General features: G+C 34.4%; 4 protein-coding genes and 2 long non-coding RNA genes across 10 annotated transcripts; 3 read left to right on the top strand and 3 right to left on the bottom strand.

The window, feature by feature from the left end:
* Positions 1-894: 894 nt before the first annotated feature.
* On the bottom strand, positions 895-4,053 carry LOC111790929. The gene is made up of 2 exons (XR_002814592.1): positions 3,785-4,053; positions 895-1,319 (listed from the first exon to the last, which is right to left on the bottom strand). It is a non-coding gene; the product is annotated as an uncharacterized LOC111790929 (long non-coding RNA).
* LOC111790926 (polygalacturonase QRT3-like) lies at positions 1,359-3,882 on the top strand. The gene is made up of 3 exons (XM_023672062.1): positions 1,359-1,907; positions 1,993-2,229; positions 2,393-3,882. Exons 1-3 carry the CDS (start codon positions 1,686-1,688, stop codon positions 3,419-3,421), a joined length of 1,488 nt encoding a protein of 495 aa, XP_023527830.1. The 5' UTR covers positions 1,359-1,685; the 3' UTR covers positions 3,422-3,882.
* A 16-nt stretch (positions 4,054-4,069) lies between the features above and the next one.
* LOC111790928 lies at positions 4,070-6,098 on the bottom strand. Of its 3 annotated transcripts, XR_002814591.1 has the most exons (4): positions 5,880-6,098; positions 4,620-4,883; positions 4,371-4,439; positions 4,070-4,259 (listed from the first exon to the last, which is right to left on the bottom strand). It is a non-coding gene; the product is annotated as an uncharacterized LOC111790928 (long non-coding RNA). The 3 variants fall into 3 exon arrangements; XR_002814589.1 differs by having other exon boundaries at positions 4,070-4,439; XR_002814590.1 differs by having other exon boundaries at positions 4,070-4,439; positions 4,620-4,821.
* Positions 6,099-8,715: 2,617 nt separating this feature from the next.
* Positions 8,716-9,943, top strand: LOC111790582. Its single transcript, XM_023671542.1, has one exon. The coding sequence runs from the start codon at positions 8,786-8,788 to the stop codon at positions 9,671-9,673; it is 888 nt and encodes a 295-aa protein (XP_023527310.1). The 5' UTR covers positions 8,716-8,785; the 3' UTR covers positions 9,674-9,943.
* A 4,999-nt stretch (positions 9,944-14,942) lies between these two features.
* Positions 14,943-18,271, top strand: LOC111790581 (carbonic anhydrase 2-like). 3 transcript variants are annotated; one of them, XR_002814502.1, is made up of 10 exons: positions 14,943-15,196; positions 16,278-16,339; positions 16,429-16,575; positions 16,685-16,733; positions 16,832-16,948; positions 17,025-17,078; positions 17,164-17,249; positions 17,456-17,561; positions 17,683-17,898; positions 18,089-18,271. XR_002814502.1 is itself a non-coding variant. In XM_023671540.1 (10 exons), exons 1-10 carry the CDS (start codon positions 15,005-15,007, stop codon positions 18,125-18,127), a joined length of 1,011 nt encoding a protein of 336 aa, XP_023527308.1. In that variant the 5' UTR covers positions 14,943-15,004; the 3' UTR covers positions 18,128-18,271. The 3 variants fall into 3 exon arrangements, 2 of the variants coding, with proteins under 2 accessions (XP_023527308.1, XP_023527309.1); XM_023671540.1 differs by having other exon boundaries at positions 17,683-17,841; XM_023671541.1 differs by having other exon boundaries at positions 17,683-17,876.
* Positions 18,272-19,395: 1,124 nt separating this feature from the next.
* On the bottom strand, positions 19,396-26,392 carry LOC111790580 (protein farnesyltransferase subunit beta). Its single transcript, XM_023671539.1, has 14 exons — positions 26,175-26,392; positions 25,988-26,074; positions 25,320-25,425; positions 25,094-25,129; positions 23,924-24,006; positions 23,787-23,840; positions 23,537-23,588; positions 22,570-22,634; positions 21,546-21,602; positions 21,235-21,307; positions 21,020-21,109; positions 20,849-20,954; positions 20,245-20,369; positions 19,396-19,797 (listed from the first exon to the last, which is right to left on the bottom strand). The coding sequence occupies exons 1-14, from the start codon at positions 26,294-26,296 to the stop codon at positions 19,564-19,566; spliced, it is 1,290 nt and encodes a 429-aa protein (XP_023527307.1). The 5' UTR covers positions 26,297-26,392; the 3' UTR covers positions 19,396-19,563.

The raw sequence follows: 26,392 nt of genomic DNA, 5'->3' as shown, positions 1-26,392 counted from the left end.
TTTTTTTTTTTTTTTTTTTTTTTGAAGTATGAAAAAAAAAATATACATAAAAAGAAGCAGTGGAGAGGAATCCCATTTGGACACGTGGATTTAAATTCGTTAGACCAAAGAAAATGCGAATTTAATAAATAGTTTAGTGAAGTTAGGTAAGATGAATAATTTCTTTTAAATGGAGGGTAGATGGGAAGTTGTAACATGACAATTTTAAAAAATGTTAAATTATCGCTTCTCATTTTTTTTCAAGAATACATTTAAATTTTTAAAAGTTTTTATAATAATCTTAATTTTTTTAAAAAATTGAAGTTTAAAAAATACATTTAAATTTAAAATATGCCCACAACTTTAATTTTTTTAATTAAATTAAAAAAAAAATTAGAACGAAAATAGGACATAACCTATCATTATAAAATAATAAAAAACATTGTATGGGTATAATAAATTATATAAAGTACCACATGGTAGGTTATGATAAACCGAAGTTTGAAGGTAGGTGAAAGATTTTAATCATGAAAACTAATGTTTCGCACTCGTTTTATTAATTTTATTATTTTTAAACCAAACCATTCCGAAAAATGTCAAAACGTTATAATAAAACTAATTTAATTTGTAAAACTTTAACTTCAAACTTATTCTTGTTGCCAAAAAGAAAGACAAGACCACGGCCTTCTAACAGTTGTTGAACGATGGTAAGCCATATCAACAAAATTTACCAAAATTTGAAGAAAAAATTGTGTATATTTGGTCTCATTTTGTGCTGAAACTATATATTTTAATTGTTACACTTTTGTATTTTAATAGTATTCATATTCTACCAACTATAGACACCATGAAATCTTAATTATAATTTTCACAATAATGACTAATTCGCTACAAATTATAAAGTACATCCAAGTATACAACAAAGTCTGGATGTGTTCTTCTCCCTTGTTTCAAATTTTCAGGGACACAAAATCCCAACTTTGTACATTTCTGTAAGTTTTATAATATAACTATACTTTATTAGACTTAAAATTAGAATCTTATTTGGATCCCTATAATTTGGTAAGATCTTCCCCAAACTGAAGCTAAACACAAACGAATAATAATTATAACCTAAATGAAAGTAGGTAGGAAACTAAATTGTGAAAAGGAAATTTACCCAAATTCTTAATTTCCACTTTCTTTCCAATACACATGTTACACACATATTGTGTTTTATTTTGAATTTAAGGTGAATGAATCTACCAAGAAATGGGAAATCCTTGGTCAAAATCTTGAATTATTTGCTTCCTGCATACTGTGGGTTACTAGAAAATGCATGAGAAAAGAAGATTCCTCACCTGGTACAGCAGCAAAGCAACTCTTAAGACCTAACTTTGAAAAATAAAACTAAATCCTCCCTCTTTCTCTCTCTCCAGGCAGCTAAAAGTTCTATCTTAGTTTAATTAAATTCTTCATGGGAACAATTTTTCCTATGTAAATGTAGTAGAGATCAAATTAAAACTAAACACAAACGGTTAGCTTTGCCTAACAAAAAACAGTCCAATGACTGCAATTTCCAAGCTTATATTTGACCGCTTGGAAATTGAGACCAGCCGCCCTCAGCTGATTGCTCATACCCTCCTCAATATCAATTTATGCATCTTTATATACGTCGTCTCCTAGTTCATCTCATTCCACTGTCATTTAGTTCATCAGTGTGAGAGATGAATCCCAGAAGCTATGCTTCTGCTTCTTGGCCTTTCATAGCCTTTGTTTATGCAGTTACTATCAGTGAATTTGTGATTCTGAGTGAGAGCTCGTATTCCACATCTTATGAAGATCGCTTCATGAGACGCCTCGATCCATCCCGTCTGCACAGTTATCAGTACAATGGCCTCTCTTCTGCATCTCCTTCTCACACTTATCCTTCTCAATCTCATCTCACGGTAACTCTCTCTCTCTTTCTAAACTCTACATTAGAACTGGCTTTGATTGGATTGAAACTGTCTAACCATATGATCAACCATGAAGCCAATATCGGGATCGCGTGTTTATCACGTGGTTGCCTATGGAGCTGATCCTACTGGGGAATCTGACAGCACCGAGGCGATAGAGAAAGCCATCTCTGATGCATTTCGGTATCCCACGGATGCTCACTTGATGAAAGGCATTTTAGACCTAGGAGGTTCTCAAATTCACCTAGATGGAGGGACTTACAAGATCAGTCGCCCCTTGCGCTTACCAGACCTAGCGGCTGGCAATTTCATGGTACCTATTATATGATACTACACCCCCTCTCTTCTCAACTACCTATGATACAATATAANATAGCCGCTGGCAATTTCATGGTACCTATTATATGATACTACACCCCCTCTCTTCTCAACTACCTATGATACAATATAATAAGAATACGTTTACATGTGGACAGATACATGGAGGATCACTACGTGCATCGGATTCTTTTCCAAGTGATGGCCATCTTATAGAATTAAGGTCGTCGTCACCCTCTGTAATGTATGAATATATCACACTCAAGGACTTGATGTTAAACTGCAATTTCAGAGGAGGTGGGATAGCCATTGTCAACTCACTGAGAACTACAGTAGATAACTGCTACATATCACACTTCATGAGCGAAGGGATAGTAATTGAAGGTGGGCATGAAAGTTACATAAGAAACTCATTCATTGGGCAGCACATCAACATGGGTGGAGACCGAGGTGAAAAGGACTTCTCAGGGATCGGAGTGAAAATGATGGGAAATGACAATGTGTTGAGGGACATAGTAATATACTCGGCAGAGATTGGAGTGATGGTGTTGGGACAAGCAAATGTGTTAATGGGAGTACATTGCTACAACAAGGCGAGGGGATTGGGTGGGATCGGAATTTACGTGGGGTCGCCTGGTTTTACACAAACAAGGATAGTGAATTGCTACTTGGATTACACAGGAGTGGTGGTGGAGGACCCAGTTCAAGTGCATATAACAGGATGCTTCTTCTTAGGGAATGCATTGGTTGTACTGAAATCAATAGGAGGAGTAATAAGTGGACTGAATATTGTGGATAACATGTTCTCAGGAGATTATACAGGGGTGAAAATAGTTGAGTTGGATGAATCCAAGACTCCCTTCACTAGAATTGATCAAGTGGTGGTAGATAGAAATAATGTTCGTGGGATGGTGGTTAAAACGACGGTGGGAAGAGGATCCACAAGGGCAAATGGAACGACTTGGACGGTTGATTTCTCAAGCCTATTGTTATTTCGTAACCTCATAAAATATGTAGGGTACTCATTGGAGATGGAGCAGACTCAGGGTCAGGGTCAAGGTCAAGTTCAGGTATTTCCAAACCATGCCTTAACTAATGTATCGCACAACCGAGTAACTGTCCAGTCGAATGTAGCAGTAGCAGCTACGTTACATGTTCAAGTACACCAAACAACCTATGCTTCGTGATACATACTATTTTAATTAGTTTTCTGGCCTCACATGAAATTGAAATGAAAGCTTAATTCATTGTTTCTTGGTTCATCAATTGATGTATAGTATACTAGTAAAGTAAAAGAAACGTCTTCAGTGTATTCAGTTATTGTTGAGAATGAGCACTTCAGTTGTTTTAATATTATATACTCTTCTCCTAAAGAACAAATACCACAAAATTCTATATTTCAATCTGGAAAAATGAAATGAAGGTTCCCTTTTTCTTCATTCAAGAGAAAATCAGAAAGATGCATGAATTTATTGACTAAAAAGAAACCACAGGACACAAAATATTCAGTTAGAAATAATTAAAAGAACAAACACCCAAAAAGGCCATACCTGCATAAAGTCACTCATGCTCAACTCAGCTGACTCTATGTTCATGCCTGTATCGACTTAAAAGTTTAACTTGAGCCAAAGAATAGCATAGGGGCTTAGATGGGAAAAATGATGAGAAATGGAAAACGAAAACTACCAGAGATTTGTTCCAGATACTTGATTGACTTATTAATTTCTTCCTGCAAACATGATTTTGTGTAATAGCTGTGCTATTCTACATGTCCACCACTGTAGATAAAGATTGATACCAAATAAAGATTGACTTATTAGGCAAGNATTCTACATGTCCACCACTGCAGATAAAGATTGATACCAAATAAAGATTGACTTATTAGGCAAGGAGAACTCACAGCTAGGTGTAGTGTTGGAACAGCCAATTTTTCCACTAATGTCTTCTCTTGCATGTAAGCCAAACTCCTATTTATCTTCTTGCCTTTCATTTACTCCCACATCCGTTACCTGCATGATCCTGAATCTGCTGGCAAAAAGTTGAAACACAGAGCATTACTTCATCCAAATCAAGAACAAAATTAGTCAGAGCATGAAGTAGACAGCATGCCGCTTCTTTCTAAAGAAAGTTACATACGAGGGCACCCTGACTTCTCAAATCATTGAGGTTGGAATTCCAGGCATTCACTCCACGAATATACTCTTTCTGCATGGCATCAAAAGCAAATATTCAGGGCATGGTCAAGTAAGAAAGGATGCATGAGTATAGAATTGAATTTTTGTCTGAATCAATGCTAGTAAAAGAGAAATGTGAACTTGACGATCCCAATATAAATTTAATTGATACATATCTCGTTCCTCTGGATTAATCTGATATTATAATTACCTTCATAGGTAGAACTTGGAAAACGGGGCAAGTTCAAGTGTGTGCCAAGCAATTCCCAACACCCATTGAGAACTTCACGTAATAAAATAGGCATAATCGGCTCCTCGAGTCCTTCTGGATGGGCCAATTTCACTATATGAAGGCATGATTCTCCAGCCAAGTATGGCATTCACCATCCCAAGGTTGTGACCAGGAGTCTAATCTGTGCAATTGACAACCAAAGGAATGTGCATTCCGTCCAATAAAAACTTCGAAAACCTAAAACTTGTTGGATGATGAAAGTTCCACATCGGCTAATTTAGGGAATGATTATGAGTTTATAATCAAGGAATACTATCTCCATTGGTATGAGGCCTTTCGGAGAAGCCCAAAGCAAAGCCATAAGAGCTTATGCTCAAAGTGTACAATATCATACCATTATGGAGAGTCGTGTTCATCTAACATAGTATCAAAGTTATGCCCTAAACTTAGTCGTGCTAATAGATTGGTAAATCCTCAAATTTCGAACAAAGGACTCCAAAAGAAAAGGAGCCGAGCCTCCTCGAAGGCATAGTAAAAAATGACTAAGACTCCAAAAGAAAAAGGAGTCGAGCCTCGATTAAGGAGAGACGTACTTTGTTCGAGGAAAAATTCCCTAAATATCTCCATTGGTAGGAGTGGGTTTATAATCGAGGAATACTATCTCCATTGGTACGAGGCCTTTTGGGGAAGCCCAAAGCAAAATCATGAGAGCTTATGCTCAAAGTGGACAATATCATACTACCGTGGAGAGTCGTGTTCATCTAAGAAAACTAATGACCAGGAATCGAATGGAATTGAATCAATTGATTAGAGTAATGGTCAATCTGGAAGGAATGGTTTAGACATGCGCGTTTATATATGAATAACTATAAATTAATCAACAAATGATGTAGGAAGCAAACAAATCAATTTCAAGCGACGTATGTTAGCCGATCCCTAACGCTCATTTCTTTCATTTATTGTTTCTGTCCTAAATGCGAAAAGTTCTATTCCGAATGAATCTATCCACCATCTTAATGAAACATCGCATTATCAACCATTCATCTGGCACGTCCGGAATCTAAAAATTAAGGTGAGAGAATCAAAATGAACATAAAAATACACACCGATTCCATATAAAACAAGTTGCAAGCTCAACAGAACAACAAGGCAGGGGGAAATTTTGAGAAAACAAGTAGCGGAGATTAAACTAGCTGAATTCCATACTAAACTTGATCAGAAACTGAACGATTAACGAACCTCAGTATCTCCAGCGATGAAGATATCAGAACCGAATCCAAATCAACAGAAATGACACAGATTCATCAGGCGATCAATCTGGAATGTAGCAAAACGACGAAAACGATCTCCTTGTTTCCCACGAAAACGATCCAGGATTCAAGCTGTTCAGAGAACGCGATTAAATGCCCACGAGAAACCAAAACTTTTCTTATTCGTTACAGAGTTGAGGGATGAACTTCGAATAAGAACCGACGTTTCTGTCAAATGGAAGGTAAAGCTACGAGAGAAAAGGAAAGTGGGGTCCATGCGCGATATTTTGGATCTCGAGTTAATCGGAAGATATATCGCTAATTTATCGCGTTTTTTAAAGGTCAACTTTTTAAATTACTTTTAAGCGTATTAATACAAATATTTTAAATGAGATATTATATTAAAAGTAAAATATCTTCGTTTTTTTCTGAAAGTTTAAAAATATTATTTAAAAATTTAACGTTTATATTATTATTTAAAAAAAAACAAATTTGATAATTATTTTTAATAAATTAACTAATTTTTTAGAGACTAAAATCATCCCGTATATAAACTATAAACAAAAATAAAATATCTCCCTGTAAATTTTGATTACACGTTTCACTTTTATAAGGCAGGCTTTAAATAAAATATATTAAAATGGATACATAGAATTTTGCAATCTCAATTTAATATACATAAAATTGACAAGCACAACATGTTTTCCATTGTTATAAGATTCCACAATTTGAGATAATTAAATCCTCTTATAATTATAATAATATATCAAACCGGGGAACCAAATCATTATTTATTTTATTTTATTTTATTTTTTAAAAGTGTGTAAAAACGGTTGAAGATTATTGGCCGTGAGTCACGTTAGTTAATTTAGTGAAAGGTCATGGGTTTATAAGTGGGTAATGTTAGACAAACACGACTCTCCACAATGGTATGATATTGTCTACTTGCCCATGATCATTCCTTAAATTAGCCGATGTTATGATATTGTTCACTTATAAACCCATGATCATTCCCTAAATTAGCTAATGTGAGACTTTCATCATCCAACACCTCCCCTCGAACAAAATGCGCCTCCCCTTAATCGAGTCTCGACTCCTTTGGAGTCTTAGTCATTTTTTACTGCCTTCGAGTTTTTTTTTTTTTTTGAGTTCTTTGTTCGATATTTGAGGATTTACCAATCTATTGGCACGACTAAGTTTATAGCATGACTCTGATACCATGTTAGAGAGACTCTCCACGATGGAATGATATTGTCCACTTTGAGCATAATCTCTCGTGGCTTTGCTTTGGGCTTCCCAAAAAGCCTCATCCCAATGAAGTTAGTATTCCTCCCTGGTAAATCCATGATCATTCCCTAAATTAGTCGAAATGGGACTTTCATCATCGAATAGGGAATACTATTATGAGACTTTTTGAGAAATACAAACCAAAACCATGAGAGCTTATACTCAAAATATACATTGGAGTCATAAAAAATCTAGAAAATAAAGCAACCTATCCCTGTAATTTTAAGAATCCATATATATATATATATATATATTTATTTGTGTTTAAAATCCATTTTTAATTAAAAATAGTTAATAAATTCTTTGACGGCTTATTCTTGATTCGGGCTTTACAAAAGTAAAAAACTTTTGTGGAGAATCTTAACGTGTTTAAGCTTTTTTATTAAATCTAATTATTTATTAATTTATGTAAAATCACTTTTCTATTTTTTATTTTTTTATTTTGTTAAAACTTTGGTAAAATACTTTAGGTTAAACAAAATCGTTTTTAAATTAACACATGTAAAGTCTTTGAAAATTATATTACTATTGTCATGTTGGTCACAACAATTTAATATTAATTTATCAAATACCATATTATATATTTTTTTTTTTTTAGATTCAAAATTTACCATAATAATTTAATTAAAAATATAATAAAAATTGAAAAGAAAATTCATCCGAATTTGTAATAAATAAAGGAAAGCACTCCGACGTCGAAAAGAAGCCCACGTGTTTCTTCCGTTATGGGCGTCCGACGTGTTCGTGAAGTAAAGGGAAGGATCTCGGACACGGTTTGACACGTGTCAACCCCTTATTTTATTCTTTTTATTTTCCCCTTCTAGATTTCTCAAATATTCTTATATCTCGTCCGTACAAATTCAACCACCGTCTCACAGCCGTTGGATGAGTGTATGATGAAAACAAAACAATTTTTAAATCTGCATTTAAGATTACACTCGTCCTCTTTTCGTAAAGTTGCAAATTCACACGCTTGACAGGTGTAAATGTCTAATAATCAATTTAAATGTTTTTTTTTTTCATGCTATTTTTATTTTGTTTTTATTAGTAAAAAAAAAAAAGAAAAAAGAATATGGGTCAAATATTAAATGAAGAAAAAAAATATTATATTATTTAATGTTGGGTTGAATGGAATACATATTTTTAAAAATATTTAATAAATTCATAAATTTTTCAATTTGTTTTATGGATTAATACAATATTCTTTTAAATTATTTATTAAAAAAAAAACTTAATTCTTTTTTGTAGATTAAATAAATTAGTTTATTCCCAAAACTATGTCGTTTTCATTTGGATATGGATGATAAATAAAAATTTGTCGAATCTCCTTAAATTTAGTTTGGTTTTACTTTCTACCAACCTAATTAAATTTATCTATTAAATTTATTTGGAAAAAAAAATAAGTTCTAAAAATATCAAATAATTTTAAAGACTTTGCCTATTAAATTTATATATAATTTTAAATTGCAAGTTTAATCTTATTTTAATTTTGTATTTTTTTTTTTTTTCTACATATGTTATATATAAACCACTCGATTCCTTTTTCTCATTCCCAAACTCGACACTCTCCATTAGTCATTGCAAACAAACTCTGAAAGAGGAAACGCCATGTCTCTGCAAATGCAAGAAGAAGATTTCGGAATGTGTCCGAGCTTCAATAGTTACTCCAGCGGAGCAACGGCAGATGCCGCTAGAAGAGCCGGCGGCGAGTTCTCAAGCGGCTGTTCTTCATTCGATTTTGATCTATTGCCGTCGCTGAAGAAAGCAGAGGATCAGGCAGATGACGATGATTTTGAATTCGTCTCGCTCCAGAAATCTGGTGATTCTGATATATTTCGTGGCGGTTTGATCGCTCCTGCGTTTCCGGTTTTCGATTCCGAGCTTCTGTTTGAGGAACGTCAGGTTGAAAGAGCGGAAATCGACGGTCGAGATTCGGCAATCGTGCAGCCGATTCAAATTCCTTTGGAGAAGCTTCTAATTAGAGATCGAGATAACGATCCGCTGTCTTCTTCGTCGTCTTCTTCGTCGTCGTCATCGTCAGCGGACGAATTGGAAGGAGTTCCGTCTGGAACGTACTGCGTTTGGAAACCTAAATCCGTCGGAACGCCAAATCTGGCGTGCAAGAAGAGCCGATCCACTGGATCATCGTCGACAAAGCGTTGGGGAATCCTAGACCTCTTACGGAGAAGCCACAGCAGCGGAAATCGCACATATGTCTCCTTCACTTCGTCGACGAGTTTATACTCAACTAAGAAGGCAAAAGAAATCAAGTCAGAGACAAAATCGGCGAAGCAATTGAAGGAGAAGATATATTACTCCAGCGAGGCGCGTATCGGCAACAAATCGAGAGGCCAGAGACCCGGCGGAGATCACAAGAAGAATATCTCTGCACACGAATCGTTCTACGTGAGGAATCGTACATTGAAAGAAGAAGGTAAGAGAAAATCGTATCTTCCTTACAAGTTACAAGCCGGAATTGGTTGGTTGTTGGATTAACGTCATTGGATAGGGCAGAGCCAGTTGGTTATGGAGCATTTAATTTTTGCAATTGCAAAAGCTCTGATCATGAGTGGTTCATTCGCATCACTGTACATCAAAACGTTTATGTTTACAGTTTAGATATGCAAAAATGAAAAATAAAGATGATTGATGAACAAGTTTTTCCAGGCATCTTTGATCATATAAAATGCTTAGTCTATGAATATGTATACAAAGAGATCGTTATTCAATTAGGATTTGGGATTCCATGAGAGAATTTTGGTGGAAGTTCACATAAATTTTCGCTTAAGATTACCATTTTAGTTCCTGTTTCATTTCTTTGAGTTTGTTTGTGTATTCAAAACAATACACCAAATTAATTTCCAACGCGCATTGAACATCTTACCAAACAAAGTAATTTACATTATAAAAGTTATTGGAACTTTTCTTTTTATTCCAAAAGTTTGTGTCAACTTTAATCAAATTGTTTTTGTCTTTTTTGTAAGTCCTTTAATTTTTAATTTTATATTTAAAAAATCTTGATAAATTTGATTTATTAAATATAAACTCTTTTTAAGTCAAGTGGAGTGGAAGATAGAAGTTGGGAGAATATAATAATTAATAAATTTATGGGTTGATTTTGATGGCAAAACTTACCCTTACTTTGACTATTCTCTTTCGTTTCATAAATATTTTAAACAATTTTCACGTTTTAGGTTATTAAAGAAAGAATTGATTCTATTTCCAAAATAATTTTCACGTTTTATGTTATTAAAGAAAGATTTGATTCTATCTCGAAAATCAAAATGGTAAACACGTCCAAGATTGTTTATAGCTTAGTTGATGTGACATGTACATCGGATTTAGTCATCAAAGGTGGAGTGATAGATGTTTTAAAGTCGTGATAGAGAACTACTTGCTATGCAAATACGTTTAATATTCGTGTAGGGTTAGTTAACATTTCAATTATTTTAATTACCTTATCTACATATTCTTTAGAATTTTACTAATTAACTAGATGTATTGTTCAAATCAGTTTGAGGGTGGAGCGGGGACAGAAAATATAATCCACTCCCTTGTTTTCATTTACTATAAATTTCTTTCCACTCCCTCGTGTTTTCTGTTTAAACAAAGATTCTTTATCCCATTTGAAATGAGTATCGGTCAGTTAAATGAATATCTCTAATTAAACTGTACTACAAAAAAAAAAAAAAGTTAAGATAAATTTATTTTTTGCTATCGTTAATTATGGTTAGCGAATTTAAGCCTAAAAATTAGAACATTAATCACGTAAACTCTTAATTCATATTAAGAATATATAATGTCTTAATAAATATATCTTTAATTAGTTAAACGCACTACTAATTTTAGGTAGATATAGACGATATGATAGGTAGATATAGACGATATGATGCATAAAATATTTCAAACCCAAATTGTATATGGTAATGTAATATGTGCATTTATAATATATACTTTTCCAATTAAATTATTAATAAAACATTAATTATTGTTTAAAAGCTAATTACTTCAATTAAAAACATCATAAATAAATGAATTAAAAAGAAAATAAATAGTTTTATTTTATTATTACAATTAATTAAATCTTTATTGAAAATATAAAGAATTTTTTTTCCCAAATGCTTGCCCCGACCTAATTTCCAAATTAAATAATACACCATATTATAATTTTTTCTTTTTGCAGCCAGAGATAATGTAAGTGAAAGATAATATCTTTATTGATATGAGATATTATGAAAACCAAAACTAAAATAACGAGGACGTATATCAGAAATGAATAATATCATATAATTGTATAGACATTGAGTGTTCCGCTAAAATTTAATGTTTTCCAAAATTAACCAAGACAGTCATTCATTAGCTCAGCGTTTAGCCCACTAGCCTGGAGTTTGGTGAATTGGGCAAAAATAGATAAGTACACGAATACTGCAAATATGGAGATAGTCTTCCCTTAATCGAAGCTTGACTATACTTTCGAGGCTCACAATTCTTTATTCGATATTTGAGGATTCTATTGACATGGCTAAGTTTAGGGCATGACTCTGATACTAGGTTAGGAATCACATCTCTCCACAATGGTATGATATTGTTCACTTTGAGCATAACTTATGATTTTTCACTAAATTAACCAACGTGTGACTCACTTCCAATAATCCTCAACATTCAACACTAAGAAAGAATCTTTAACAACAAAAATGTAACTATCTGTGCATTCAAAAGATTACGTGACGTAGTAAACCCTGAAATTTTGATTTTGGTAAGTTCGATCGACTTGTAATATCTAAAAATGGAACGAAACACTTTCCATACATAAAAAGCATAATGATGCCTAATTCTTCTTGTATCATATAATGATGAAGACGAAATTAACGGTTGGAAATTACTACTTACTTAAAACTCCTTAATTTGGTGATTGGACTCTCCATGAATCACATACCGTTAATTTGGTTCACAAATCAAATCACGACACGTGTATTTTATCAGAATTTGACAGTTTCTAAATTCGGTCAGTCGGTCGGGAAATGCTGTAGGCGCATTTGGCCTTTTCCGTTGTCAAATAAAATCTGGCGGGAAATTTTGTTTATCTACTTCTCGAAGTCAACGTTATCAATGTGAAACCATTTAAGACAGTCCACGTGTTCGTACGTTGTTCCAAATGACGTATATGCCCCTTCTTGGACTGTAAATGGACCGTACGATAGGCACCTTACCCGAATCTCATGGTCGCTCACGCACAGGAATATCAAAGAGGAAAAAATATTCATGAATAATAAATACCCACGTGTAATCGGACCAACCTAAGTCCACGTCAGCCGTGGGAGAATAAATACCCACGTGTAAAGTGCTTCTCAAAAAGATTTTAGTTAGTAATTTTTCGAAAATTCGGCTAAATTAATAAAAATAATCTTAAAATTTTTAATTTTATATAAAAAAATATTTTTAAACTAAAAAACTTCAAACCCATCTTTAAAAAATTATGATTAAAATATATTTTTTAACTTTAAAAAATATGTTTCACATTTTAAAATTTTCATTAATACTTTAAAATATCTTTAAACTTTTAAAAATTACTTTTTAAAAAAATTTAAAATTATATTTACGGTTAGTATCACGTTTCAAAAATAAACATTGTGAATATATTGACGGGCCAATTTTGTAGGTATGATCCAATAAATATTGAAGCAAATGGCCCATAATTGGTCCATATTACTTCATTGAGTGCGTTCAAGGGCGCCACTTGGCCCCCCACTCGGTCCGACTCATCGAAAACAGTCGAAACTATGTCAAGAAAATGTCGACATTCATCCTACTTCCTCTCTTCGCCATTTTCTGTTCCAACCTCGACGTATCAGTTTCAATATTCTATATCAATGGAACCACCATTCTCTCTCTCTCTACTTACAGACTCTGACGAATAAACATCTCCGCCATGGGCGACGGTGCCTTCACCGTCACTCCACCTCCTTCTCGCCGGAGACGGTCATCCTCCGCCGCAATTCTTTGTCCGTGTGAAATTCTCCTCATCGTCGGCGACGGAATTGCCGAATCTCAGAGCGGCGATCGACCGAGTTTCTACAATCGGGCTGCTGCCAGGCCCAATCTATATGGAGTTAGGGCCTGTTTGTGTGGGCCTAATTAATAAGTTGCGGTTGAATTAGTTTCTCCCAAGGCCCAATTCAAGCCCAATAATATTCCGGCCCATTAGCCAAGGTACGCATCTTCGAATAGTGATACAAATGGTAGTCAATATTTTATAAGAGAACTAGGAGTGATTTTCAAAAAAAATTTAAATTTCTAATTCTTTATTATAAATTTTAAAATTTCATATGGTTGACTTTGGTTGACTTTTAACCTAAGTTCTCGTGGCTTTACTTGTGGTTTCCTCAAAGAGGTCTGACACAGTATTCCTTACTTATAAATCCACGATCCGAGTCTTCTCTCCTCAAAACCCTCAACAGCAAATAGATTCTTCTTTGTTCTTATAGTATCTACTCCATTTCTTCGTAATATTAGACGTATTATTATTATTATTTTATTTTACGAGGCGTAGAAAATCGGGAGAGAGTAATGGGGGAATGGGGGAGTGGTTGGATTTTAGGTGGAGGAAGATAAGAGGAGGGATAATGAGAGGATAGAGTTGAGAGAGTGATCCATTTTGTTCTTCAATCTCTCATTTCTTACCCATTCTTTCTTTGTTTCTCACTCACTCAAAGCCTCACATCATTTTGTGGTACATATCCCTTTTGGGATTTCAACATCCTCTTTTCAAATTCATATAATTATTTTTTATTTTTATTTTTTTTATCTATATTGTCCTTATCCTACCTAGGTAAAATTAACGTAATTCGTTAAAATAATTTTAAAAAATAAATTAAATTAATAAAAAAAAATACTATAAAATTTCGAGAGTTTCAATAATATTCTTAAACTTTCAAAAAAAAAAAATCTAAAACATATTATTATATTTTTAGATTTGACTTTTTATTACTCCAAAGAGTTGGGACAAAATGGTCATTTAGGGAGGATGATGTTTTTACCGTCATCTATTAATAGTTAAGAAATAACGGTTTTAACTGCCCACTTTATTCTGGATAAGGATGGCTTTTGTTTTTAAAAATAACCATACAATTTTCAAATTCTATTTTATACTATTTTAAAAAATATATATTATTATTTATTTAATAATATAAAATTATTAGTATCATTCTTGAGAGAGATTTGATGTATACGTTAATATTTTATTTGCTGAAATTAATTAAATAAAATTGTATTTCATAGGATATGTGGAAAAAAGGCATCGTAGCTTAGAAAGACAATTATACTATATAATATAAATACAGTCGGATATTTAATTAATTGGATCGTTTTTAATTAACAGTCGGATATAGTTTCATATAGTATTTATATTATTTCTTATTACTTTTAAATATAATATAAATACAGACAGATCTAGTCTCATGCCTTAACTTTTGTTAATATTATTTTAGGTTTGGCATGGTTTTGGTTCATTTTTGTCTGGGTATTTCTAAAATCTTTATTTTGGTCTCTATATTTTCAATTTTGGTTCATTTTAGCTCGGGGATATTGAGATGAAATGACGAAAATGCCCTTGGTGTACGTAGAAGGTAGGAGTATGGTAGGTTGTGAAATGGTTAAGGAGGAGAGAGAGAGAGAGGAATGTGGAACGCCCAAACGTGATCTGGGAAAGAAGAAGCTGTGGTTGATTGTGGGTTCGCTTTCATTATCCAAAAGGGCTTTTAAAAAAGGGAGTGTTTGTATAATAGGGCGAGGGAATAGAGAGTTTAGGGTGGCTTAGCTTATTGCACAATGGCTTCCATTAACACTTGCCTTCACTCTCTTCGTTCTCTCAACAAACCTTCCTCTTCCTCTTCTTCTTCCTCTTCCAACGTTCGTCCTTGTGTCTCTGCAAAGCTCAACAACCCCTCTCCTTCTGTCCCTAACCTCATCCAAAACAGGCCTGTTTTCGCTGCCCCTTCCCCTCTCATCACTCCCACTTGGGTACGCTCCACCTCCCCTCTATCTATCCGTCTTTTAATAATCGTTCGATGCAGATTCGAATGGTGCCTCATTTTTACCATTTTGGTGTTGTACATAATTCATGCATGCCACTCCATTTTAGTGATTTATTATTATTGTTATTATTAGTGGGTTTAATTAAGTTGGCATGATTTAGTTAGTTAGTTAGTTGGAGAGTGTTAGTTTGTGGATTTTTTTTTACTATGTTCCTTATTTATACCAAAAAACAAAACAATTCTGTCCTTTATTCTTTCTTTTTAATTCATTACTTAATTAATAATAATAATAGGAGAGAGAGTATAAGAGAAAGTACACTTGTCACAATAAAACCCACAATTTCTCTTATAGATCTGTCTCTTTCTTTCTTCACCCACCTTCAAATTTTCACTTTTTTTTTTTAAGTTAAAAAACACGTGATGTTTTGGATGTTAATTTATTTTAACTACTTAAATTATAGTAAAGTTAATAGGTTTATGTATATTTTTTTTTAAGTTAAAAAGGTTTAAATTTTCATAAAGTAATAGTAGGTGAAGTGAGAAATGAGGTGGATGTCATTTTCTTTTACTTTTGAACTAATGAACTAAGTACACGTGCATGTCACGTGAATTCCTCGTATGAGCCACCAACTATTTTGTCCAACGTGACAAGTATGAGGACATGTGGCAACATTTGATTCACTGTTCTATTTGTTAAAATGTAACCGATCAAAATGTAATTGACACGTAACGTAGTGCATGGCAGCATAATTTCACTCCATTTGTTCCCTTTCACTTAACTCATAGCTCATAAATCTCATTACATAATGCTTACGTTATATATCATCTCTTTATAAATTTAGCAGAAGTTAGTCGGCCAATTTCAGACCAAGTTAAGCTCTAAATTTTACAAAACTCTAAGTCTTGTTTGGTATTTTATGAGCTGAAATTTTGTTCGAAAGCAATGACTCGGTTATTTTATTTATTTATTTATTTATGCTCTACCCATCAAAAATATAATTTTAAGAACATTTTGTTCTTATATTACCCTTTTTTGGTAATTTCTTTGTGGGAATTGAATATTGTAGACAGAAGATATGGGGAATGGTTCATATGAGGAAGCCATTCAAGCTTTGGAGAAGCTCCTCAGGTACCTTTAAAATTGAATATAAATTAAAGTATATATATTTTTTGAAAAATTTTATTTTCTAATTAATAAATATTTATTTGTGGGTGCAGAGAGAAGGGAGATTTGAAAGCTACAGCAACATCAAAGGTGGAACAGATAACAGCAGAATTGAAGACTCCCGATGGAGGCAAACCACCCTTTGATCCTGTTGAGAGAATCAAATCTGGTTTCATTCACTTCAAGAAGGAGAAATATGAGTAAGCCTTCCGTTTCACGTTCGATTTATGCAATAACACGAACAGTTATCAAACGTTCGACCATAGTTTTCGAAGCCGAAAACCATTCACTTTTTTCTTTGTTCTTCAGCAAGAACCCAGAATTGTATGGAGAGCTTGCAAAGGGCCAAAGCCCCAAGGTATCAATCACTTAGTTTTTTCTCATTTCCTTTTTATTGGGACGTTTGATCGGTTCATTCGAGTTGGATTTGATTCGATTTCGTAATGAAAAATGCAGTTTATGGTGTTTGCTTGCTCTGATTCAAGAGTGTGTCCATCACATGTTCTCGATTTCCAACCAGGAGAGGCCTTTGTGGTCAGAAATGTTGCCAATTTGGTTCCTCCATATGATCAGGTTTGGCTCCATTTTGTGTTTGTTTGTGTTCAAATCTGAATCTCTGACATTTCTGATATAATTCTGTTGCAAACAGAGCAAGTTTTCAGGAACTGGATCTGCCATTGAATATGCTGTTCTGCATCTCAAGGTACATAAACAAACAACTTTAAATTCACCATTTACAGTAATAAACAGTAAAATTGGTTGATGAATGAATGGTTTTTGTGGTGCAGGTGCAATACATTGTTGTGATTGGTCACAGTGCCTGTGGTGGTATTAAGGGTCTCATGACTTTCCCATTTGATGGAAACTACTCGACGTAAGCCCTCTACTTGTTCACTTCAATATCTCATCGTCAAATCTAGAAGAGAAACTCGTGTTGTTACACTAAAAGAGAACGATTGAAAACTACTTTAAAAGGAAAAGAACAGTTACCCGAACATGTTTTCGACTGTATTTTTGCTCTAAATGACGGTTTCTTGGTAACAAACTGACTCGAACTCACATTTGTGACTGGAAACACAGTGATTTCATTGAAGAATGGGTGAAAATTGGTTTGCCTGCTAAGGCCAAGGTGAAATCACAGCACGGTGGTGCTGATCTTGGGGAAATGTGTGGACACTGTGAAAAGGTAAAATAAAGCCCTTTTTTTGCACTTCAGAATCAAATATAGAGAAACAAAAAGGAAAGTGAACCAATGGGTTTTCTATTGAAAGTTCATAACATGGTTTTCTATTTCTTTGTAAATGCAGGAAGCAGTTGGTGTATCACTTGGGAATCTGCTAACCTATCCATTTGTTAGGGATGGTTTGGTGAATGGAACTCTTGGACTCAAGGGTGGTCACTACGACTTCGTTAATGGAACTTTCGAGCTCTGGGGGCTTGATTTCAGCTTTACTCCGTCTTTGTCTGTATGAACACCATCTATTATCGGCGGATCGATCTGGTTTTTCTCACTGATTTTCTTCGTATGATGTACTTTCGTTGTGTAATTGTCTTTCCTGGTATATAAGTTCGACAATAAATTTGAAATGGAGTTCATTAGTAACTCCAGTTCTAAAAAGTTACTTTTTCTTGTTTGCCATCTCTTTTTTTCTTTGTTTTACTTTTTACTTTTCACCTTTTTACTCTACCAAAATGTTACTCTTTCTTTGTTAGGTAAAGGATGTGGCCACCATTCTGCACTGGAAGCTCTAGGGGCACGTTTAGAAGTCAATCAATCCTGCAAAGATGAAACTTGTTTTAATAATACACTTCTTGGTTATGTTGGAATAAGCCTGTTTTTCCTGAGGACTGAATCTTGCCTTCAATTTCATTGAAATCCATTTCAGATTCACCAAATTCTAAGAGTTCCATTTCATTTCTTTCCTTTTACTGATCCAAATTGCATTGGGAATGTTAGATTTTGAAGAAGAGCATAAGAAAAATGTAACCATGAACACAACATTCTTACCAGAAAAAGTAAAGATTAAGCACCTGATAGATACAAATTGTCCTAAGCAGAAGATGATAGAAAAGGGAAAGAAGTAAAATAACTAAGCTTTTGGAGCAGCTTCAAACCTCTATGATGTAGAAAGATCATTAGTTTGATTCATTCCTAATCTTGAGCTCTAAATGTCTAAAACAAAACGACACTCTAGAGTGACGTCTATACTAATCCTAGCTTTTGTTGATTCGATCGAACAAAGGAGTTGAAAATGCTAAATATAATAGGATAGTGATGCATTTTTTTTCCCTATAGATATGACCTTGCTTGAACAGATCCCTCAGAAACTGTGTCCTTGAAGTCTTTAATAAGCTTACCAAATGGGATCAAAGCCAAGAACTGAGTTAATAGGATTTTGTAATCTTAGGCTGACAGTTAGAGCATATTACAACACATGGGAGTAATGGGCATCCTAGTTCTATGCAAGGAAAAATTTCAAATACTAAACATCTCCAACTTCCTTCAACCTGCTACCGTCTCTTAAATATATACTAAAAATTAAAAGCTCAAGTTAAGTAAGATTCTTTTCATTGCCTCTTTTCCAAAACGATTCGTAAATTTAGGATACGAATTGTTTTGGAATAGGACAAGATCTTCAGGACCGTCTTCAAGAATGATTCTGCAGGAGTTTGCTAATTATTTTGTTTTTTTAGTGCAACTTGATCCTAATTTCCTTTTGAGATAAGCAAACATTACAAAGAGTAGCTTTAGCCTCTTGGCACCAATGGTAAAGGAAAATAGTTAACAAGCAAAGTTCCCTTCTCCATGGCTATGATTAACTAAGCTTGATGGAGATATGGAGTTGACATTGAGATGCTGAAGAACTTAGAGAGAGTGAATTCAAGTCATGGCAATTATCTACCTAAGATTTAATACCCTACGAGTTTCATAATCGACAAAATGTAGTAAGGTCCAGCAGTTGCAGTGTGAAAATAGTGAAGGTGCATGCAAGCTAACTCGGACACTCACAAATACAAGGGGAGACAAAACTTGAAACCATGAGATAGGCTAATTAAATCCTGGATCGTTATGCATACAAGATAAATCCGATAAAGAAAAAGGAAGAGTAGACAGCCACGTGAGTTTTAAGGTATTACGAGTATGACAATATGCTATTGCTACGCAGAGGTGAAGGGGAAGAGTTTACCTATTTCCCCCTAAAGAAATCAAGTGCTTCAATGGAACGTTCAAAGACAACATTGTATAGTGGATGGATAGGCTCCAGGAGGTTGGAATAGGGGCCTGTTACTGCCCGGGGAACTGGTGGAGAATCTTCCATCGACATGCTATACTGACACAATGAGAGGCCACTCAAGCAATAACACGTGTGGTAGTAGTCTTTTGGCTTCCCAGGTTTGTCTCTTAGTCCACCCTCCGGTACCTGCATCCAAGGAATGATCAAAATCAAACCGTGCAAATGGGAATACACACAAAGAGAGGCCTTGGACTATCGACGGTTGTTTTCAGATAACAAGATTGTCAATATTTGGAGAAACAAATAATTATTGCAGCAAGCAAAACATAAAATTATTACCAAGTAAATATCTCATTATTGTTTTGAAAAATGCACTATTGAATATTTGATGAATGTCATCTGGAATGGGAGGACTCAACGAGTACTAGTGCCATTCAATGTTTCATAAAATGATCATCCATCTTCAGAGATGATCAGTCAATTACTTGTGATTCTCGAATTAATTTCAAAACTGCAACATTTTGTATATTCTATTGGACATGAACACTATCCATATGAAAATAAGAATTATATGCAAAAGGAAGTCTAAACAATTATCGAGTTAGTAATATGAAATAACTCTATAAGGTGTACCTGTGCACACAGAAGTATGTATTGCTGCAAAGCTAAGCTGTTGAAAAGAGGTTGACTACTTGGACGCTTCTTGATAAATTCATAACCAATATCATTAAAGTTAACCTTTTGAGAAGTACCCGCACCTACTCAGAAGAATATATATCACAAGATTAATTTAGTTAAGAATGAAGTCATAGGTATAAACAAGAAAACAAGTTGTGAATCAAAGCTATAGTGTAAATTTCACACTTCAATCATATGCCAACTCCTAATAAATGTTTATTCTTTGTCAATTTGGGATGTTTTAACAAAATAGCATGAGGCAGATGAACCGTAGCTAAGGTGTAAACTTACCTCTGGATTTGATGCGAATTGACTATTAAGAAATGTCTAGTCTTTATTCATTTGGGAAATTTATGAATGAAGCAAGAAAGATTTTTGAAACTGTTTAGTTCCAAATTTGTGTTGCGCTATTTGGCTGGAAGAGGACAAGCTAATTTTTTCAAAGAAAAAGGTGAGATGATGTTGTTTTACTTTTAAGATGTCTTATTCTTGAGCATCGTGGTAAAATTTGAAATATATGTGGTTATCTTAAAACAAAAGAAGAAAACTAACGGCATACCGGTAGATAGGCCATCAAAGGAAGAGCCTACTTCTTGAGCATCAGGTTGAACTGATTGTTCATCAATGTCCAAACTTAATCGTTGTAATAGCGAGCAAACACCTCCCTGTTGTCATACATTAATGAAATGAAAACTCAAGGAACACTGAATCAAACAATCTCGAACCTAACCTGCCAGAAAGAATAGCAGCCATCCACCAACTTATTTGTTCTCCCCTGAAATCCACACTCTAAACCAGCTTGACGAAACACCACCCACTCCTAATGTAAACAGAAGAGAGGTTTCTGTTATGTACCGTGTAGCATTGAAGACAAAAGACATGCTCTTGATACAAATGAAGGACAGGATTAGCAATAACAATTAATTTTCCTCAGCAAAGTCTTACAACTAAACTCCGCAAGTCCAACCGGTGAACCTCATTGATCAGAATCATAGTAGCCAGACCACAGAAAGTGTACCTGATCAGGTCGATACATCAATTATGCACACACAAAAAAAAAAGTTATTCATGAGCACATGAAAAGATATTCTTAGTGTTGAGCATTTAAAAACTGGTACCCTCCACTTCCATGATTTGTGGAAGTTCAAATTATATAGTGATTACACAAACAAAACAATCATATAATTTTTTGATCATCCCACTGAATGTAGAACTTAGCATCCAACAAGATTAAATGAAGAAAAGCAGAAACATACCCACCATGAGCTTCAGATCCAGGTTCTCCGGCAATACCACCTTCAAAAGTTTGACAACTGCACAGAAACTTAGCAGTAGTTAGTCGCAGATAGTTTAATGAATAGAAAACATTACAGACTCTGATTTAACAAGTCTGCAAGAAACTATATACAGCAGAACACATAGCAGAACTTGTCACTTGTCCATCTCACTCTTTCAACAAGCCAAATTTGGAGATTTTTTTTATAAAAAAAACTGGAATAGCTACCCAAGCCAATATAGTAATGTTTAACTGTGGAAGATCTTCGATAGCTGATAAAAAAATTTACTTCCACCAGATTTTTGGCTTGTTTAAGGTTTTCAATCGGCCACTGTGGCTTAGATCCACTGTGCAGAGACAGTGTGCACAAAGTGTAACTCTATATTCAACTTTATCTATCAGTCACGGGCATCCAGTAGGAAACAGCTCCTATGCTCCACAGTTTCATGTCCACAACGTTACTGACTTAGAGGGTCATGAAAACTGTAGATTTTATTGTACAGCCAAATTACAACAACCAAAGTTCCCAGTTGCACTTGGTTTCTTTTAGATAAGAAATTAACTGGATTGAATAAATGACATTCCAAAAGGGAAGGGAAAAACACCAAAGCTTCATGACATAAAAAAGATTACAAAAAGCTTTTCCACGTGGCATAAATAGAACTTGAACCATAATTACAAAAGGATGTACAAAACTTGCATCAAGAGCAAAAAAAAATGAGGTTTTCCAAAGCAAGGGCGATGACTCTTCTAAACTGAGAAAGACTCCCCAATTTTTTTCAATCCACAAGTGTCAAAAAATTAATGCTCTAGCTAGCTGCTACAGAATCTTCTTTTCCTTCTTAAAAAGATGACCACTGAGAACAAGAGGAGGTGGTCAGGATTTACTCTATTCTTGTTTCTCAGTTGTTCAAAAAAAAAGAGAAAAACTAGAAGTCTACAGGTCCATCACATACCCCAGAAACATACACGCATGCAAACACTAATGAGTTCTAGGAACCAACCTTAGAATGTAGTTTCCAACATTTTGAACTAGTTCATCATCCAAGATGTTCAATATACTGGCAACCTGAAAGGCAGAAGAAGTTTTGAGTCATCAAAATCATGGAATATTGTATTTGAAAAGAAAGAAAAAAAAAAAAAATAGAAGGCTGATGTTTCATACATAAGAAAATTGAGAATACACAAAACAATTAACACATCACGGCTGACAATTGACAAATAAAAAACAAAGATATAAATCCAGTTTCTTACCCTGGATTTTCAAGCTTATGTCATTTTATTATTCAAACTTTCAAAATGTTTATTTTAGTCCTCGAAGCTGGGTGGTTATCTCCGATATTTTTGTTGTTAATTGTTTAAGCAAGGAAAACATGATTGTGAATGTACAACAATATGTTGCCATGGGCATATATCCAAGCCACATAGTCTGGTTGAGGTAGGTGAATAATAGCAATGACCAAAATGCCTTTTTTCAGTTCAAGAACTAAAATAAATATTTGAAAGTTCACCAAAATGGAATAACCCTTAAAGTTAAAGTATAAAGATCCAAATGTGATTTAAACTGGAAAAAGAATAAAAGAAAAGAAAGAAAAATGACTCTATTAATGTTACTTGCTGCACTTGTTTCAGTAGCTAAAGGGAAAAAATTAACATTGAAACAATGGACATTACCTCATCACAAGAATGAGTCTCTTCCTCAACAATGTTCAGCTAGAACCTAAATTCTTAACGCCATCCTTGATAATGTCCTAGGACTACACCCATCGGATGAATCGTGATTCATGAATGATCACTTCGGCAAATAAAATAAAAATGTAGTATATGTATTGTCTATATCCATGCTACAATAAGCCATTTTCAACTTCAAAGGCATGAAAGCATGCAATTGTCTCAAATAACTGAAATTTGCATGCACATGCACATGAACAATGCAACACAATTACATCCCACAATAAGATGCAAACTTACAGAAATTGCAGTGTAGCAAGCACGAACGTCTATTTCTCCTTGGTCATGCATCCTGAAAAAAAAAAACCAGCGATGGACAATATTAAAGAAAAGAAAAATTCAACCAAAGAATCACAAATCATGCATTAATTCTTGAACGATGAATATAGTGTTGCAATTTTGACCCAAGAAGCCAAGACATTTTCTAGAAAGACATGAAAAGAAAATGGAATCATAACAAAGGATGAGTTATTAGGGATTGACTCGATACCTGAAGCCTCCGCTAGGTTGTTTCATCTTCAGCAAAAACGTGTATAGTTTATGTCTGAAAGATGTTTCAATGATAATGTCACATCACTGCAAAATTACTCAGAAAAGTAATTGATCCCCTGATCATAAACTGACCACCTATTAATTGACGACAAAGCTATATGACTCCCCAATGTGACAAGTGAGTTCACTGCAGCATAAGTTGTTGCTAGGTGAGGTAACTGTAGAAAACCGAAAAGTTAATGAATCCACAGATATTAATACATTTAACTATATTGACTGTAAAATAGAAAACTGAATATATTATAATTGTGCAGATTTACATGATTTAAAGAACAAAAAAATGTAATGCTTGGAGTTGGGCAAGGAATGTGATCAAATTAAGGTTTAGCTTGTAAGAAAAGATTTAGTTCGGTTTTCAGTAGCAACTAGTCGATAAGGAAGAGGGGATGCAGGAGGGGGGGAATATAAATCTAGATAACTCCTTGGAGAAGGGAGAGCTCCAGTCCTCTCAATATTTGATACTTGCTGATTATACTTAAACTACTAGAAGTTTTTTTTCCTCAATCTGCATTTCCTTCTCAGTTTCTACCTTCATAAGCAAACTTCAATTGAGAAGCCAATATGTAATAAAGCAGAATCTTTAAACAACCAATTACTTTACAAAAGTCATTGCAAGGCTAAAAGTCCAATTTGGAGGGTCGTGCTCAAATCCTCTCAAATTTTGGTACTTTATAACAATTCTTAGTCTACTACAAGTATTTGCTACCCTTCTGTACATCTTTCTCAGCTTCCATCACATACACGACTTCTCAGTAGGTCTAACAAGTGACAGGCATGCACACAGAACATACAATAAGGCATAAGTTTGTAGTAAGGAAGAATCTTGGAAGCATTATACTAATTAACTCCTCACAAGACTAATGCATTAAGTTGCATAATATATGCAGAAAATACTATAACAACACAGTGATTGAAAATTTTTCTTATGCTCAAAACCCCATCATTACCGAGTGGTTTCAGTGCTAAACATTTCCACCTGACTTTTCAACAAGTTATAGTCAGGAACTCTTAAATTTTGACATCGAATAGCGAACAAGTACCTCAAGTTGAACAAATATATGGATCTTTAACTAGTATATTCACATTGCCGCTTTTATTTTTTCAAAAAAAAAAAAAAAAAAAACCATTGTGTTGTTACCAAAAGAGTCCATTCCTTTCAAGCCCTCGGGTAACTGAAATTATGTAACTATCACATACTAACAACAGCATAATTTTGCCATAGAAATCAATATGAAATTGACTTGCCTGTCCAGGTCCTCCTCCATATCCACCATCTGGGTCCTGCAAACATAAGAACAAAAAAAAATAAAGACTTGAAAACCGGAATAAAAGAGGGAAGGCAATAAGACTAATATGATAATAATAATCTTTCAAGGATCCTCAGTTAGTAAGTCCACAGGCAGAAGGATTCCAAACGTAAGAAAGATTTGTTTATATATGGTGCAAACAAGAAGAGGTAGAATGACCATACTTGACAACGATTAAGAAAGTCGATGGCCCTAGTCTCCAGTTCAGCATCTACAGAGTCTCCAAGTAGAGCAATAGAATGCAGGATCCAATAGCAAATCCAAGGACGACTGTAAAATGTCATAAAAGGAGAGAAAAAATACCTAAATCAGCTAGCATGTGATACAATATAACCACACGTTCAGGCATATATTATATAATTGAATGGAGTAACTACACGTAATCAGGAAATCAGACGCTAGAACACAAGGAAAACTTTACAACAGATTCTCTACATAGACCCTTGGCTTGACCACCACTAGTTCACTAATTCTTAGGAGACCCAAACACTAGTGTTCTAGAACCAGGATGAACCAAAGAACTACTAGTCTTCGATATGCATTATTCCAAGCTACAACAAAATAGTTAAGAAACAAGGCTACTTTTCCAGTTAAGTTCCAATTTCATAATAATATTCACTAACCATTTTGAGAAGATGCACAACTAAATAGAACACTCAACTACAAAACAAGTTACTTAAATACAAAAATAGAAGTTTAAACGACCTTCAAATACACATCAAACGGCGNCTTACAAAAATGAAACATTCGTTTAGAAAAATAAACTGCCACGAACAAAGATTGCATAATAAATGAAAGTAGCATTCGAAGCATATAAGAAAGAGAGAATTACTTGGCATCCAATACTCGAAATGAGGGTCCTAGATGATTGAGACCATTGGTAAGATATTCGATATGACTTTCACGCTGAAGCTCCAACCTAGAAACAATCGAAAATCATTCAAAACCACAAGCGAACTGAAAATTCACCACTAGAACCAAAGAATTTGGAGTAAAAAAAAAGAATCCTAGCTTATTACATGAACTCTTGAGCACTGCGAGGAGCCCGTAAGAAAAAATCGTAAATCCGAGCAACTTCATATTCCACCATCCTTTGGCATTGCTGCGTCAGCGTAAGCTTCTTCGACACCTGAGCTTCCATAGTCGGTCGTCCGACGAGACTGCACCGAGATCAGAGGGTTCCCCTTGGTTCTGCTGGAGATGAAAGCACAACGACGAACCAATTGTCTTTGGCGCG

The sequence above is a fragment of the Cucurbita pepo genome, chromosome LG03, assembly GCF_002806865.2.
Source record: "Cucurbita pepo subsp. pepo cultivar mu-cu-16 chromosome LG03, ASM280686v2, whole genome shotgun sequence".
Classification (NCBI taxonomy): Eukaryota; Viridiplantae; Streptophyta; class Magnoliopsida; order Cucurbitales; family Cucurbitaceae; genus Cucurbita; species Cucurbita pepo.
Note: the sequence above shows the minus strand (reverse complement) of the source record. Positions and strands in the feature narration are given on the sequence as shown.

Coding starts and splice junctions, on each gene's coding strand:
- LOC111790580 (XM_023671539.1), bottom strand. CDS start 26,296: ATGGAAGCTCAGGTGTCGAAGAAGCTTACGCTGACGCAGCAATGCCAA. Junction 25,426..25,987: donor TTTCGAGTATTGGATGCCAA/GTAATTCTCTCT, acceptor GACATTTTACAG/TCGTCCTTGGATTTGCTATT. Junction 21,110..21,234: donor TGGACTTGCGGAGTTTAGTT/GTAAGACTTTGC, acceptor TGTTTACATTAG/GAGTGGGTGGTGTTTCGTCA.
- LOC111790582 (XM_023671542.1), top strand. CDS start 8,786: ATGTCTCTGCAAATGCAAGAAGAAGATTTCGGAATGTGTCCGAGCTTC.
- LOC111790926 (XM_023672062.1), top strand. CDS start 1,686: ATGAATCCCAGAAGCTATGCTTCTGCTTCTTGGCCTTTCATAGCCTTT. Junction 1,908..1,992: donor CTTCTCAATCTCATCTCACG/GTAACTCTCTCT, acceptor TCAACCATGAAG/CCAATATCGGGATCGCGTGT. Junction 2,230..2,392: donor TAGCGGCTGGCAATTTCATG/GTACCTATTATA, acceptor ACATGTGGACAG/ATACATGGAGGATCACTACG.
- LOC111790581 (XM_023671540.1), top strand. CDS start 15,005: ATGGCTTCCATTAACACTTGCCTTCACTCTCTTCGTTCTCTCAACAAA. Junction 16,576..16,684: donor TTCAAGAAGGAGAAATATGA/GTAAGCCTTCCG, acceptor TTTGTTCTTCAG/CAAGAACCCAGAATTGTATG. Junction 17,079..17,163: donor ATGCTGTTCTGCATCTCAAG/GTACATAAACAA, acceptor TTTGTGGTGCAG/GTGCAATACATTGTTGTGAT.